This window comes from Molothrus ater, chromosome 4 (genome assembly GCF_012460135.2).
Source record: "Molothrus ater isolate BHLD 08-10-18 breed brown headed cowbird chromosome 4, BPBGC_Mater_1.1, whole genome shotgun sequence".
Taxonomy (NCBI): domain Eukaryota; kingdom Metazoa; phylum Chordata; class Aves; order Passeriformes; family Icteridae; genus Molothrus; species Molothrus ater.
In genome coordinates, this window is record NC_050481.2 from 47520524 (window position 1) to 47536850 (window position 16327).

General features: G+C 35.9%; 1 protein-coding gene across 2 annotated transcripts in view; it reads left to right on the forward strand.

Moving 5' to 3' along the window:
- The window catches only part of GABRG1 (gamma-aminobutyric acid type A receptor subunit gamma1), a 60108-nt gene extending 44956 nt beyond the window's left edge, over positions 1–15152 (forward strand). For both annotated transcript variants that reach the window (XM_036381982.2, XM_054514610.1), the window contains 2 exons: positions 746–957; positions 5731–15152. In XM_036381982.2, the coding sequence (XP_036237875.1) occupies positions 746–957; positions 5731–6009 (491 nt within the window). In that variant the 3' untranslated portion in view covers positions 6010–15152. The remainder of the gene's footprint in view (positions 1–745; positions 958–5730) is intronic.
- Positions 15153–16327: the final 1175 nt, after the last annotated feature.

Sequence of the window (16327 nt, forward strand, 5' to 3'; positions counted from 1 at the left end):
TTAAAACCTTGTAAATGCTAAACTAATGAAGAGTGGTACAGTTGAGCATAAATTTTGAACACATAGTTATTAAGGCCAATTTGTTCTCATAATTAGCTTGTATGTAAGTGAATCAGGGCAAACATTTTTTATTACTTAGGACACAGTGTTGAAAGCATAGCTGATAACTTAGACAATGAGACCAGAAAGCTGTGAATGTCATCAAATTTGATCTTCTATGTCTTCTTCAGAAGCAGACAATTGGAAACATTATTAATTTTTCTTTTGTTTACCATAAGCTTGAAATCATTGGTAAATAATACACCTTTTATTTCTGAATGCATTCTTTTTAAAATTTTAATAGTTCGAGCTAAGGGACCTTCTTGTGCTTATAAAGTTTGTGTGCTTATTTGTACCCATTTTTCATTTATGTGTACATTTCATGTCAGACTTATAAAATTTCACAAACTTAATCTCACTGTTTGTTCAGTGTGAGCTGAAAATAGGATGATTTAAAGGGAAGGTGAAATGTGCTGCTTTCTCTATGATCCCAGAGAGGATGCTGCATCCATAGGGAAGGATACTTGCCATAGCACCAATGTACATGAATGTAATCAGTGGTGAACCCACTGACCCCTCCTGTGGGTCAGTCCTTATATGACTCATTAATTAAATAAGAACTAATATGATTACTTTTTTTTGGTGACAATATTATTTGATTACCTATACATTTCCCATTTTCTGTCTTTTTTTTCTTTCTTTACAGGGATCACAACAGTGCTGACCATGACAACGCTGAGTACAATTGCTAGGAAGTCACTCCCAAAGGTTTCCTATGTGACAGCAATGGACCTTTTTGTTTCAGTTTGCTTTATTTTTGTGTTTGCTGCCTTGATGGAATATGGCACCTTACATTACTTTACCAGCAACAGAAAAGGGGTCAAAGGAAAAGAAAAGAAGGCAAAATCAAAGCCATCAGTAAGTTTAGGCAAATAAGAAAAAAAAATACAGAGTGGTTTTTATTGTAGCATTCATTTTGAATGACTGCTTCTTAAGTAGAAAAGCTAATGTTGAAAGATAATTAACACTAATATTTATTTTTTCATTTTTTTGTAGTTAGGGGCTTGTACTAATTTTATGTAAATACAACTAGTGAGCAAAGAGTTTAGATGATTTCACATATGTGAATGAGGACACATGAGCCTAAGGTGGAGAGTGGTTTGATATAATATTCCACGTCCTTGGTGCTTCTAGAACTTCCCTTGAAGTGTGTGCCCACGGAGATGGTTCTGTAGGGGCACAGGGCTTCTGAAAACAGCACCTGGCAGAACTGCTAAAACTGTAGCAGTAAAGATAATGTGCATGGACTGAAGGTATGAGGATTTCTTTGGATCTGCATCACCTAACTTAAGTCTTACAAAGCTTTGCAAAGGAAAAAATGCTTGTTATTGGCCAGTATTCTGAATCCCACGACAGAAATTCTATCTTAACTCTTTTCTAAATTGGCTTCCATGTTTCTTTCTGGTTAAATTAACCTTCTGCTTTTACAACTTGATGTTTTTATGGTAAACCTCTACACATCTCAGGATCAAGTATTATTCCATTTTAAGAGTCTTTCTGCTTGTGTAGTAAGAATATTGTAATTTCCAAAGAATTTATTGTTGGAAGTCAGTACAAATACTTAAAGGTAGTCTTTAAAGCAAGAAAACATTGAAGAGAATAAGAGAAAGGAAAATGTTATAAAGCCGCTTTCCAAATCATCTCATTAAAAGATGCAGGAGCATACCTGAACCATAACACCAGTTGTCTTTTCTGGATGAAGGCTGAATACCAGCTCTTTATGAGGTGAAACAGAAATTGATAAGAAATTACAGAAGCAATTGCGGGTATGGAAGTGCAGAAATCCTGTTCTGAACCATATCCACTCTGCAGCTCATGTCAGCAAGGACTGGTGCACCCATTCTGAGCAACACTGCTGTGGGCCTCTCTTCTGTGGGGACTGAGGCTGTTGGGGCTTGATTCCAGGGAAATGAGAACCCTTAGGCTTCATTTGGTGAGCTGTTCCAAGGGGATCAGCTGTGTGTTTAGGACAAGGCCAGTGGTGAAGTGTTAATACTTCCCTGTGCTGCCTTGGTCAGACATCACTGTTGATCCTCAGGGAATCCTTCACAGTCAGGAAAACTGGAAAATGGAAACCTCAAACCTGCTTCCTGTTAGTGGTAGAAACACATGTGGGAGCAACAGGAGGAGAGGAACACAGGCTTTGGCAAAGGCACACTTGAGTTTTGAGGTTAAAAGGTAAGAGAGCATGTGGGGGCATCCCAGTGTCAGCAAAGCAGATTCAATTTCACGTTGCTGCTGCAGGGAGGTCTCAACAACGCTCGGTGAGCAGGGAGCTGAGTAGGTCTGAGTAGGCATGCACAACACAGAGAAGGCAAAGATATCAGGATGTACTGCTGTATTCAAACCAGGCAGATATTAAAGATCAGCTGCTGACAAATCGAAAGACACTGAAGCAGTTTGCAAGTATGCTCTATTGAATGAAATAATGCCACTTTGCAGAATCTGTTCACACATCACCCATGTGTGCAATAATCTGCCAAGTGCCTTGAGACTTTCAGTGCATATGAAAATTTTAATGCAAAATAATGATGAGATAGAAACTATGAAACTTACTGGATTAATAGCTGGAATTTGCACTAATAATAAAATTAGCAATATAATACTAAAATACTGTTCAGTTGTGATTTACTGGGTTCTTAAACAATGCTTTTTTATTTCTAAGTTGAAAAAAGAAATCTTTTTGCACAGAGTTTTTAAACATGTTATGGCTATAAGACCATACAAAATAAAGAGATTACACAAAGGGAGAATTAAATTTAATATACTTAGAGGCAAGGATTCTAATTTGGTAAAAGCTTTTCTAGCGATGTTTTATAAAAAGATGTGACTTTTCTTGCTCCAAATAAGTAAAGAAGGCATCTAATTAGTTAACAAGTCATACCATTACAAATCCTTTTCTTTTTATTCTTTTTTTTTTCCTTTTCCCTCCTTTATTTTTGTCAAGGACTTCTATTAATTCTTTTTGTCTTGTAGTTATGGATATGCAACTCAAAAAAACCATTTAATTTTAAAGACAGTTTAATTCCTTCTGAAAACTCACAAGTTATTTTTTCCTTGGGAAACTTGCATAGATCTTTTATTTCTACTGCAAAATGCAATAAATGGTTACTATTCCAGGAACTGATGCCAATAAGCCACAATAAATGATCTTGTGGAAAAAATGGCAAGATTTTGCAAATGATTACAGCAGTATTATCTTACAAAATATGTGCTGGCATCATTCAAGAAAGGTAGTATGAATTGGCTTATGCAAATCCACGTAAGTAAGGATAATGAGTTTGGGCAGGAAAGATTAAACTTAATTAGTTAAGGATCTTATTCTGATCATCATTTCACCTGAAATGAATGTATCACCTGTGCCATGTTCTCCACAGACAATGGCTTTCTTTTGTACTTGTATTAGTGTTATTGCAGAATAATTGGGGTTTTATCCTATCAGACTGTATTATAAATGATCTCACAATACATGCTGTTTTATCTACAATTTCAGTAGGCATATCCATAAAAAGTCAGCAGGTACTTCTATATCTACATGTTGTGAGTGTTCTGTTGTTTTGGTTTTGGGTTTTTTTTCAGTTTCTTCCAATTTATATAAAGGCATTTTCTTGTTAGGTGGTGGTCTTTTTTCCTCTTTTCCCTCTCATTGCGTCTTAGACACATTTTATGTATTTCCTGTAGGTAGTTAAGCCTACAGGATGACTGTGTCTGCCTCTCTCAAGCCACCTCTTCAAATTTGTAATTCAGTGGCCACCTCCAGTCTGTGCTGGTGAGGTGAACAGTGGAGAGCAGTACTGTAATTTTTTCCTTCTCCCATCATGTTTCTGTGTTGAGGATTCCTCTTTTACCCCACTAGTAGAAATAACTCATGCCATAAATCTTACATGGGCAAAACCAACAGTGAGCAGAGCAGAGTAGGTGTGAATCAGAAATAGGCATCTTTCCCTGTTTATCTTCAGCAGAATAAAGACTTTTTCTTAATTTAAAAAAATCCCTGAACCTATTTTTCATGTTTTGTAAAAATAACTCCTCTTTGCAATGCCTCAAATTAGGATAGAGGCATGTAACTCCTGTTTCTTAGTATTGTCAGTATTTTATCATAACTGAAAAGAATAATGAGGTCCTTCAGGATGATAATTAGCTCCCTAGGTCATCATGTATAATCAGTTTTGAAACAGCAGTCTGTGTGAAACTTTCTCTGGTAGAGACACTTATTAAATAAAGCTATTTGAAAACATGGTGGATGCTGCACTGCATTAACACCATCCCTTGGGATATTGGGTAAAATGCCCCTGAAGCAAAAGAATGTCACCTTAACAATGTATAAGAAGTCTGTGTACTGGCCAAAGTAATTCCCAGGAAATGGGACAGCAGGACTTTAAAGCATAACAAGAAGCTAAATGATGGCTTCCCACTTTCCATATTTTTTCATGTGTTTTCATTGTCTATCATGTATAATTGGTTAATAATATCCAGTTAGATTTTCCCACTGCTTCCTTTCCTGCTGTTTTATGTCCTTACATAACGAAATATGAAGAATGTGGAAAAGAGAGAACACAATATAAGAGTAGTGTTAATGTAACCCTTCTCTTTGGTCGGAAGATTTTAGAAGAGATGCCAAATGTGGGGTGGGGTAAGTTGAAAGAATATTATGGAATAGTTTAAAACAGCTGTGAGATTTAGAAAGAGAAGATAAAGGACAGATGAAGAAAGAGAATATATTTTGAAACAATCAGGAAAAGAAGGATGATGCATAGAAAACTGTGAAGAAACAAAGAAATAAAAGGGGAAAAAGTGGGTTGTGTTAGTGTAAGTAAAAGGTGGATAGGCAAAAGTCACAAGTAAGGGAATAGCAAACACTATATGTACTAGACAATAAGCCACCCAGATTTTTTCTATGAGAATTATAACATTTTACACTGAGTTTTTATCAGATACCAGAAGGTTGTTATGACCACAAAAGTAAATTAAGAATTAAGAACTAAATGCCCTGGTGATTTGAGTGGCATTCTCCTAAGGAGTCATGTCTTGGATTCTAAAGGGGGGCTGTATTGTTCAGGGATTTAACATCTGAGGGTTAGAGGGCATGCATAGCCTGGCCTTACATGTCTCAGTCTGTTAAACTTCCCCAGCAATGCTGTGTTAAACCCCTTAGCTTTTTTTTTTTTTTTTTTTGTGAAAATGTAGCTTCCAGAAACACATCTAGTCTCCTAAGGACTCCAAAAGATGGGAGGACCATCATTCCTTTGTTAGTGGTGATTATCGCCTGCTTGTGGGCTTGGTTGTGACCCAGTTGTCAAGAAGTGACTGACTTCAAAATGTTTGTCTGTGTTGTGTAGATGAGATCAGCTAACCCTGTCTGTGTGACTAATTATCTACTATTCCCAAATCCCAGCACAACCCAATTTTCACTGTGGCAGGTGAAAGTAGTTCATGGTCTTTTGCCTGCATGCGCTAATTACATATATCAGTTCATAATTTTCTAAGCTCCCAAAACTGTTTTCTTTAATATGAGAATTTCTGTATTTTTTAGTGAAGGTGACTTTATTGCCGGGGAAATCCTATGGAATTATTTAATGTGAGGATAAAAGCACACAAAATTGTATTTCCCTTTTTTTTTTTTTCCTTAAGAAACCATCTGCAATTGCTGTTCGACCTGGATCAACACTAATTCCAATGAATAGCATTAATCATCTCCCTGAACGTGATGATGATTATGGATATGAGTGCCTAGAAGGAAAAGACTGTGCCAGTTTCTTCTGTTGTTTTGAAGACTGCCGCACAGGATCTTGGCGAGAAGGAAGAATACACATCCGGATAGCAAAAATTGACTCCTATTCTCGAATCTTCTTTCCAACTGCCTTTGCATTGTTCAACCTTGTTTACTGGATTGGATATCTTTATCTGTAAATTTCAGAGGTTTGACAAACTCAGAAAAAAATATTAATTGAATAGTCATTAATACTTTTAACTGAGCAAAGATTAGAGCTGGTCCAAAATGACTCAAATTGCTTGTATGCTTTAAAAATTTGAAACAATGAGAGGAAATATGATGATGTAGTCTCCCTCTTGTGATCAACTGTAGAACTGATACTGCTATTTTGAAGAGAACATTTTAAAATAAATATCCCTAAGATTTATCTTTTTTCCAGCTCTAAGAAAATGCAGAATCACAGGCTATGCTATTTAACTGAACCAACCTACATAAGCTCTCAATTTTAATCCTAGATGACAATGCAGAAGGATTTTGTAGCATCTCTTACACCTTTGCAAAGAAAGCCTTAATTAAATGGAATTAGTTACTCTCATCCATTTCATCCATAAGGTGATGACTTTGTTAATCCCTAATTTTAAGAAGTTGAAATGTAACATTTCTCTTTTCAATCAGCCATTTGTTCGCTCCAGTATGTTAAAAAGTATGATTAGATGATAATTAATCAATTCAAATTTATACAGAATGCTGATATAAGAGCAGCAAGGAATGGATTTATCAAAACACCCAAGGATAATTCTGAGCTTGTCTTATCCTGACCATGGATAGAGACTTTTGGCTTTCAACCTTAGATTACATTTATATCTGTACTCCATTTCCTGTTACTTCATTGTCTTGAGTTCCCCCAAGTTGTCCAAGAGGTCTACAATTTTCAGAAGTTCTTATCCAGCTGCCATTGCCTGCTCATTTCATGGAAAGCAGACTGGTGTTGGCCCAGATTCTGGCCATCAAGCATAATGATCTTCACATACTCAGTGTTGGAGAAAAAGTCATAACTCTACAATTGGAAGAATTTGTATCAGCAGAATTTGGAAGTGCTGTAGTCATTGTACTCAAAGTTACTGTGTTAAATCCCCAGTCCTAAGAGTGCAGTGTGTGATCTGGTCCACTCTTCACTCGGTGCGGTTTTGTAGATCTGGTTTGTTACTGCACATGCTGCTCACTGAGCCAAAGACAAGTGGTATTAATGTATTGAATGTGTGGTGTGGATTGCTGGGTAATTACCTTCTTGATATTTGTTAGTTTCTAATGGAAAAGATGTGTTATGGAGGGGGGTTAAAATAATCCTTATGCATTGCTGAACCTTCTCCAAGATGGGATACATCCCCCCAGAATCATAAGACCAGCTGCCCATCCTTTCAGTGGTAGAGCTTGGGTAGAAATCCTTCAGTAGTAGTCTTTCTGGACTGACCTCTTGGTGTTGACCATTGCTGTCTGGCAGCATTTGGTATCTAATTTCTCTTTCTAAATCCATTGTCTTCACTATAGAAAAGTGCAGTCTTTCCTCCTTTCTTAAAGACAAATTGGTCTCAAGTGAATTTGCAAAAATCACTGTAAAATTAAGATATGCATTAAGTAAAAGTCAGCATTACACAGAAGACCTTACAGATCTTTAAAGAGGATTAATGGGATTAGTATTTGGCTGTAGGTAAGGATGTTCAGTGCTAAAGACATTATTAATAGCTAAGAATAGAAAATGTTACGTTAAGGGCTCCCCCTCTTCCCCCCAATATTTCTGTTGAATATGCTCCCTCCTCTGAATTTCTCAGAAGGGATTACTGTATTTATAGTCTAATTGGTACCAGGCATAGTAAGATATGATATACAATACACATATCAGAGGAAATGTTATTCCAGTGTTCAGCCCCAGAATTTAATAGAGAGTGGGAGATTATGTGCAGTTTTTGTGGAAGGAGGTGTGACAAAAGCTCCAACTTTAATGAAAACTTTATTTCAGTATTTAGCTGATGAAATATAGGAGTGGTTGAGAGAATCTGAAAGTCCTGATGATGAGGTTGGCTGGCATTATTTGTGGTATGACCTTTCTAAGGTCATTTGAGCTCATACCAGCTCTCCTGACTGTTGGACTGAGTGTAGAAGTGCGGTATCATTAATGGCACTGATCTGCTCTAATTTATTGAGCAGGTTTTTTAGAGTCTAATTTTCATAAAATGTTCAGTCCAAAAGAAACATGTCAGTTTTTATTCCATAATGTAGGTTGATGCTTTTTGACAGCATGCTGAACACTTTCCTCTGTAGGAGGGGTGAAGGTGCCTTGAGCAGTACGTTGATGTGTGCTTGAAAAGCAGTCAGCTTGCTGTACAATTCAAGGCCCAGATTCAGTGAGTTCCTGAGGTTCATTAATTCACCTTTAAACAAAGGAAACTTAAAAGAACTTGGCACTTCACTAGAGGAAATAAAAATTTCACAGCCTGCTCTCCTCTGGCTCATCTAGTTAGCTTTTTCTATTCATGTGGTTGTCAGTTGCCAATCAGCCTCCAGTGACTGAATTGGAGAACTGAAAACATTCAGAATTGGCAAGGGATGCATAAGTCTTTCATCTCTAATTTCTATGGAACAATGTAGTGGAGTATTAAACCTATTGAGTGTTATGGCTGTTTGGCTTATGGCTACACTTGCTTCTGTCTGTTGACAAACTATTCTGTGTACTTCATTTGTTTCTGATGAAATAATTTTAGTTTCTCATGGTACTGTGAGTGCAAATAGGAATGAGAATGCAGTGAACTGTTACATGGCATGTAATAAATGTGTTATTTTAGTCCTATGCATTTTCTTTCTAATCTGCATGTAAACACTTGATTCCAAGAAATCTAAGTGATTCTTTAAAAAAATAGTACTTTAAAAAAAATAGCAAGAAACAGACAGTATAATTAATTGGAGTTAGGTACTGCAATCATTTTTCAAACTTACCTGGATAAAAAAGTTTGTTTACTCTTAGCTGGGATCATATTTTTTGGGAGTCATATTATTCTGACCATTACTGCATAAGCACACACTTAAACATATTCCTAATTAGTACTGTTATTAGACCAGAATTCAGAAAAGGGAGTTCTTATGTACTGTCATAAAGAGTGATGCTATCATGAATTGATGCCATTAACACATGCTTAATTTGCACTAATTTCAATAATGAGTGTTCAGTAGCTCAAATAATTGAACATTAAGGATGTGAACCAGAGCCTTTTCAGTAAGAGACTTTCTCATTGAAAGAGAGGGACATAAGAGGAGAAATTGCTGTAAAGGCAGAGAGGGGAAAAAGTCTGGGAAAACTGTTTTATACTGTGCCTATCTTTGGCATATCTTGAAATGTATTTTTCAAAAAAGAGACTTTTCCTTGACATTTCTGTATTAGTGTTTACCAGTTTCCTGTTTTAGTAGTGAGTACAGTTCAGTGTGTTGTTTTTTGGTAAGGTTCTGTCTATGATTGTACCTCACTGAACTTTAGTGCATGTCTTCTGTGTCTGAATAAATCTGTTTTATGTAGTGGCAGTGCAACCAAAGCATGAACTCTGGGTAACGTATTTTGTATTCACATGTTGATGTGCTTCAAAGACTTTAACCTTATCCAGTTTTCTGGCATTCAGAGATATAGGATTGTGTTAGACTTTGAAGGAGAACCACCTCCAACAGTATTTTTAAAACTTTCTGTTCTTTATTTGGTATGGTAGTAAAACATTTGTTTAAAATTGATATATGAATTGTGCTTTGTAATTTGTGAACACCTTACAATCAAAAGAGAACAGGAGGAGTCTGGATTTGAGTATCTATCTGCCTAAAGTAAGATATGTTTCATTTAATTGTATCAGTCATAATTTCTGTCTACTGTTTCCAAATAGCTGAGAACTAGTGCAAATACATTTTTCTGTTACTATAATTATTTTTGTAGAATTCATTGTAGTTCCTCTCAGTTATAACTTAAATATGATCTTTCATGTTTATGAAATAATACTGTATTTTTAGTCATTAGAATAGATATAGAAGATAGAAACTACAATTCAACAGCTGAAAAATCCAAAGCCAGGAATCAGAATTACTGTGCTTTTGTTCCTAAAAAAGCTCAGTGGATGCCCACATGCCTCATGAATGTGCTGGAGGGGGAACCTGACTCACAGGGAGTGGTAGAATACTCTCCAGACTGTAGAAAAGGCTTTTGCATTGGTTCATGCCATGAATTTGCTACAAAAGTGGTTCAAATGGAGGAAAGAAATAGATCTGTCCTCCTTTTTTCAGTGATCTCTTATTTCTGCCTTATTTCAGTTACCAACAGCAGTTCAAATGCTCTGTTTGCTGCCAGATGAAAGAAAATCAGAAAAATTATCTTTATTTTACTCTTAGTTGGTTAATATTTCACACAGATGGGTGGGATCATCTGACTGAACGCACAAGATTATGACCAAGTTTTTCTCCAAGACAGGTGGTGGGAGTTTGCAGCTGGAGGCTGAAGGATGGCTTGTTGTGATGGGCATTTTTCATTCAGTTGCAAATCTGCACTGAAAGCTGGTGGGAGGAAAGGAAACAATGGTATGAGGGAAAGATTGATGATGGCAGTGATCCCAGAATCAAGTTACATGGATCTGAGTGACTTACATTTAGTTCATAGGTTTCTCACTGGTATTTGTGATAATTCCCTTGATTTCTCTGCAACATAATTAAATATTTCTAATGTTTTAAATAAAAAGGAAAATATTGTGTATTTCCTATACATTAACTGCTGACTGAACAGGCAATAGAAAGTTATCTTGAATTAACATGCTGGTGAATTGTTGAACAGAAAAGAGAGATCAGGTTAAATGAGAAAAAGCTTTTTTTATTCTCCATTTATTATTGGAGATAAAACCATTTTTAAAATTACTGAGCATTAATTAGTTCATTAAGCACTGGGAAGGGCCTAGTACCCAGTCTAAACTTCTGTTAGTCCCCTCAAGGGCTAAAATATTTGGGAATAGAAACCTGACTCAGACTGCACTCAGTTATCATCCCCTATTTCCATCAGAAAGTGAGAAAGATGAATTGTGATTATGCCAGACATGAACTAGGATAGCTGGGGTGCTCCAGGGAGGTTGGTTTCTGGTTAAAAGGAAGGGTCATTTCTGCCCAAGACTGTAATTTGAAACATTCTTCCCTCAGAATATGCATCTGTGTTGTGCCTTCCATGATGATGAAAAAGCATCCCTGCATTTAATGTTTATCTTTGCACAAGAGCAGTTTCACTGAATTGGCTGTCCTGCTATGAGGCACTGAGATATTCCTTGTGTGGTATAGAAAAGTTCTGGTGGCACTCCTGGGCAAAATGTTTAAATCTTGTCACGGGGATCAGTCACTGTTGCCTTTTGGATGTTATGATGCCTGTGAAAAGGCAGTAAATGAACTTTTGATTTTACTTACTAGTAAAACTCTCTGAGAAAGCCAGAGAGGTAATGAAGGCTTTAGCAGAGATCTCAGATCACCCTTGGAGAGAGGAGATTGGCTAAAACTGAAGCCCTTTTTACCATAGATGGGTCCAGTTCACTAGTAATATGTTGATTCTGAAAAACTGTGAAAGCCTCATGGTATTTTAAGGGGAAAAAAATCTGTAAAATTCTTATTCCCCTTCTCAGTGAGTAATCTTTCTCTGCCTGCATATTGTGCTTATGGGACATCAACCTCACTTTAGCTGTGTGAGGAGAGCCATGGGGGATGTAAGACAGAAGATCTGCAAACTGTTCTACCTTGTGCTTTCTCAGTTCCTTTTCTTAGTCAAGAAAAGAGGTTCAAAAGGGTAGGTGTATGGCATGTGCAAATGACAATTTTTCTACTGACAACAGGGCGTGGGTCCCACTGACAGGATCAAGAGGATGAGACTGCTCACAGTAATAAGGCTTCTCTTTTATAATTTTTTGTAGTAGCTACTTTTCCATACATCACTGCAGGCCTACCTGAGATTCAAAATATTTTTCGGGTTGGAAGTAATTCTTTTGTGTATTTCTGGCTTCATACAATGTCTTTATCATCAGGGTTTGAGCATTGCTGAATTCAAAAGGAAAGATTTCCTTTTGAAGTTTCCTTGTCCAGGCATTGCAGATAGGAAATGTCTTCCTGGCAAACACTGGAAAAGTGATTTTCAGTTGATCCTGCTAAGGAGACAGACTGGCTCTCAGGGGTGGCATTAGGATTCCTATTTCATTTAGACATGAGAATGTTGAAGGCTGTTAAAAGCAATGACCAGTGCTGCCTCCACAGAGGATGTATTACTTTTGCCAATTTGATATTTAAAAACAAAATCCAAAACTGTTACCATGGGTGGGAAATGAGGATGACTCATCATTTTACTACAGATATCTATTTCCCTTTGAATTGTTTTTCTTCCTTAGGAAGATGGTTTGTAGGAGTCTTTTGGCTTGTGAAATATTCAGAAAAAAGGTGATGGTCTCTTTAAAGTCATGTTAGTCCATCTGCCCAACGATAGCCTAAGATCAGTAGAATTGAAAGCACTTGCCCTATAGTTCAGATGTTCCAAGAAGGATAAATATAGAAATTTGCATATTCATAGGCCCAGTATTAATATATAATCTATGTTTACACTTCAGTCACTGAAAAATCTCTTAATGGTTTGTGCATCTTCACAGTACCTTTTGTATTTCCCACTGTTGGCCACTACAAACACTTGGACTCTGTCTGAACATGAAGAGTTGTGTTATGATAGCCTTTGATTACAGCTTAAATTGCTATAGAATATACTTAAGAATCTGGTAATCTCATAGTTATTCCTATATTTAAAAAGTTGAATATTTTTACTTAATTTGCTTAAGCATAGTACTGCTATAATTTATATTTCCCTACATTAAAATTTTATAACCAATTGCAATTTATGGTCTGAAAACTAAATTTACAGAAATATCTTTGAAAAATAACACTTGTTGATTTATGATATGTCTCAGTATTTGTTATATCGAGGTTCCAGTATTCAAATGCACCCTTAATCCAAATCTCTCTCTGGCATCTATAGTTCACATAGTATTTCAGTTACTCTGACTTCGCTCCTTACTAGTACATCCTTGTTTTTTATTCAATGTTTAAAAAAATGCTGATATTTTTAACTACCTAGGTGAATATTTATACTATGCATTTAATTTAATAGAGTTTTGGCACCAATGGACAATGTTGCAAAATTATGCATCACTGTTCCTTTTAAAGTTATTTATTAATGCCCTTGTGGATAACTTACTGTAAGAAATATGGAATAGAAGATAAATGTTGTAATTCTCTGTGCTACTTCTAAGGTTTATATATAAAGTACATGATACTGAAGCAAATTTATTCTTACATTTCAGTTTTCTTTCAAAAAGCATCCTCAGTTGGGGTATTATTATTATTAATGTCATTATTATTATTATGCTGATATTTACAGTTCTGCTTAGTTCTTTGGTACTTTTCCAATAGTCTTGGAATGTATTCATCCATTATTAAATTCAATTACCTGGAAACATCAAGGTATCCTCACAGTCTTTCTACATGATTAAGCCATGACTTCTTCAGCCTCTCTTAAAATGCCATAATCTTTTGTGTGTAATACCAAAACTAAAGCATTTTCAGGTATTAAACTGAGTTTTACTTGCTTCTGAATTTTGAAAAAATCTGTCTGCTGGGTTATAATGAAACACTGATAACATCATTTTTATATTTGACAACATTATTACATGATCATGACTGAACCAGAAGACTTCAGAGTTGATAAAAAGATGATGCTCTTGGCTAAGCCCCATGTACAGCTACAATGGGCATTATAGAAATTATAATGGCAGCGGCAACAACAAATATATATATATATATATATATATATATATATATGTAAATTGGAAAGCAAGGTATGAGAACTTATACATCAGTTTCTGACTGTCATTTTAACAAGATTACTTCTGCCAATAAAATTTATATTCTAAATGTGACCAAAAAAGTCATTAAAAACCCACTTAAGATTTGTACATTTGGAAAGTAGGAGTGGTTCAGAGCTTAAAATACCTATAGGGTTTTGTGGATTAATTTTTAATTTTACTCCTTTTTACTGAAGAAGAAAGGGAGAAGAGATAGGCAATGATATCACTAAAGGTAAATATGAAAGTACTATCTATGTGAATTGTATATTTTCATACATATCTGTAGGTAGGAGCAAATTTCCTCATTTTCAGTTGCACTTGCAGAGTAGGTGGATTCTGCTCTCTATTTTCAGAACTCTCTGGTATCATGGTAAAAGATCAAGCCAGAGTTTTGCAATTTAGTATACTCTTAATTTTTGGATGCCTTATTTTCTGATGTGCAGTTTAAGTAATGAAAGAAAATAAATCTGCTTTTCAGAAATTTAGCCCTTTTTAAAAATTATCCCTTGAGCATTCAGCTTCAAGTACTTCAAAAAAAGTAACTAGTCATCATTGAGTGTTTTACATAAATTAGATTGCTATAGAATAGTGCTGAAAGTCAATTATGGTTCAAGGCTAGAATTTTGTAGCCTTTAGGGGAATTTTCTTTTTTTTTTATATAATTTTCTTGACATGTAGGAAGATATGAAAACAAGGAGACAGATTTCATCCTATGGTTGCTTGCTTTTCCTTTGTTTTCAGCAGCATAGCTCATGCAGGATGGTATATCAGCTGCTAAAAGCTGATGTTATGGAAGTGCAAATGAGACTTTGAGACTGGTAACAAGAACATCAGTAACAGGCTCAGAAGGGAGGTGCTTGTGGCCCTCATTATCAGAAGGGGCTTGGAGGCGCAAGGCTTTGGAAACAGAAATTCTGAAGTAAGGTTATGAGAAAAAGTTGGATTATAAGGACCTCTAGAGAAAAAAATCTCAGAAACTTTTTGCCGGAAGACTAACAATGGTTTGAAGGATAGGTTTTATAGTTCATAGCTCTCCTGTGAATGTTAACATCTATTTAATTTTCATATAAATGTTGCACTAGTCCTTGTGCATTGAAAGGAAATGTGTTTGCACCCTGGTGCATGGTTCATACAGATGTTACTGCGATGTAATCTGTAATCTTCTAAATGTAAAACTCTGAAAGCCATAGTCTTAAAAAATAAATTTGTACCCCACCATTGAATAACGTGTTCTGTGCAAAATGAATAAATTAGATGTTTGTGCTCTGATGTCTCTTAAATTGATAAGAATCAAGAGAGTTTCAACACTGAATTTTGTAAAGCAGTTGTAATGCATTGTTTATACTGTATCTGCTGTGAAGTTGATTAGTTACACTGTGAAAAAATAAATAGTGCCTGGCTACTTACTTTCTTATGCTATTTATTTTCTATATGCCGTGCATTCTTTTCTCTTCAAGACGATGATGACAATGGTCATTCTGGTGAAAATAATTTTACGCCCTGCTCTGATATACAGCAATCCTTTATTTGCTTTAAATTTTTCCCTTCTCCTCCCTCCTTTCCCGTCCTCTTTCCTTCCTTTGATAATAATGTAGGAACAACAGCAGTCATGCCACAGAAATAAAGCTCTGGAACTAAAATTCCACTTTTATCAGTTGTTTTGTTTGGGACCAGTTTTATAGCTAATAAGTATGTCCTGCTTGTAGCTGCCAAGAAGAGTGGTCATTCTTTCCCATACAGCTCTTTCACTTTGGCCAGAACTGGTGCTTGGCTAATACCACTCTCTTTCCCATTCCAGAATCCCTCATGGCCATGATACATGTCTCCCTCTTCCTTGTTCTTTCATTTTAGGAAAAGTTGCAATGCTCTGTTAGATATGCTTCAGATCAAGGACCAGGGCTCATGCTGAAGCGAATATCCAGGAGAAAATGACTCCTCATTATTTTCCTCAAATACATTCTGTTCTCTGGCCTGTCCCACCAGCCTGTGAGTGTCATCTTCCTCATGTATGCAGTCCCAGGAAATATTTTTAATATATTCTAAACTGAATGTGAAAAGGTGATCAAAGACATAAAAACCCTGGGAAACGAGTCAAAGATGTTTAAAGTCTCTGGTAGTTCTGGAAAATGCCACAGATATCTGCAGTCTCTTACATATCCTTTTCAGATTAAATTTAAGGATCCCTACATTTCCTTTAGCATTTAATGTTCTTTTTTCCCTGGTAACTACCTCCAGTATCATGACTTGACAGCTTACTTAAATTATTAATATCTTTTTCTTTAAGAATGTTGACGTCTTGTCCATTGTACATACAGTGCTATTTCATAACAACAAACCTTGGAGTTCAAAATGTTTTGGATGGACTTTTTAGGCCAAAAGAATCAAACCTCTAGCTTCCACAGTACTGTTGATGAATGAAGGAATTAGGCAAAGCCTTTATGTAAAGGCTTCAAATAAAAATCTGTCATCTGTATTTTTAAGGTAAACATTTTTCAGTATTATTGTCAATGGGGTGGATTTCAGATATACATGCCTGTAAGGAGCTAAAATTACTTCAGTTCTCATGGAAAAGCCAAAGTTT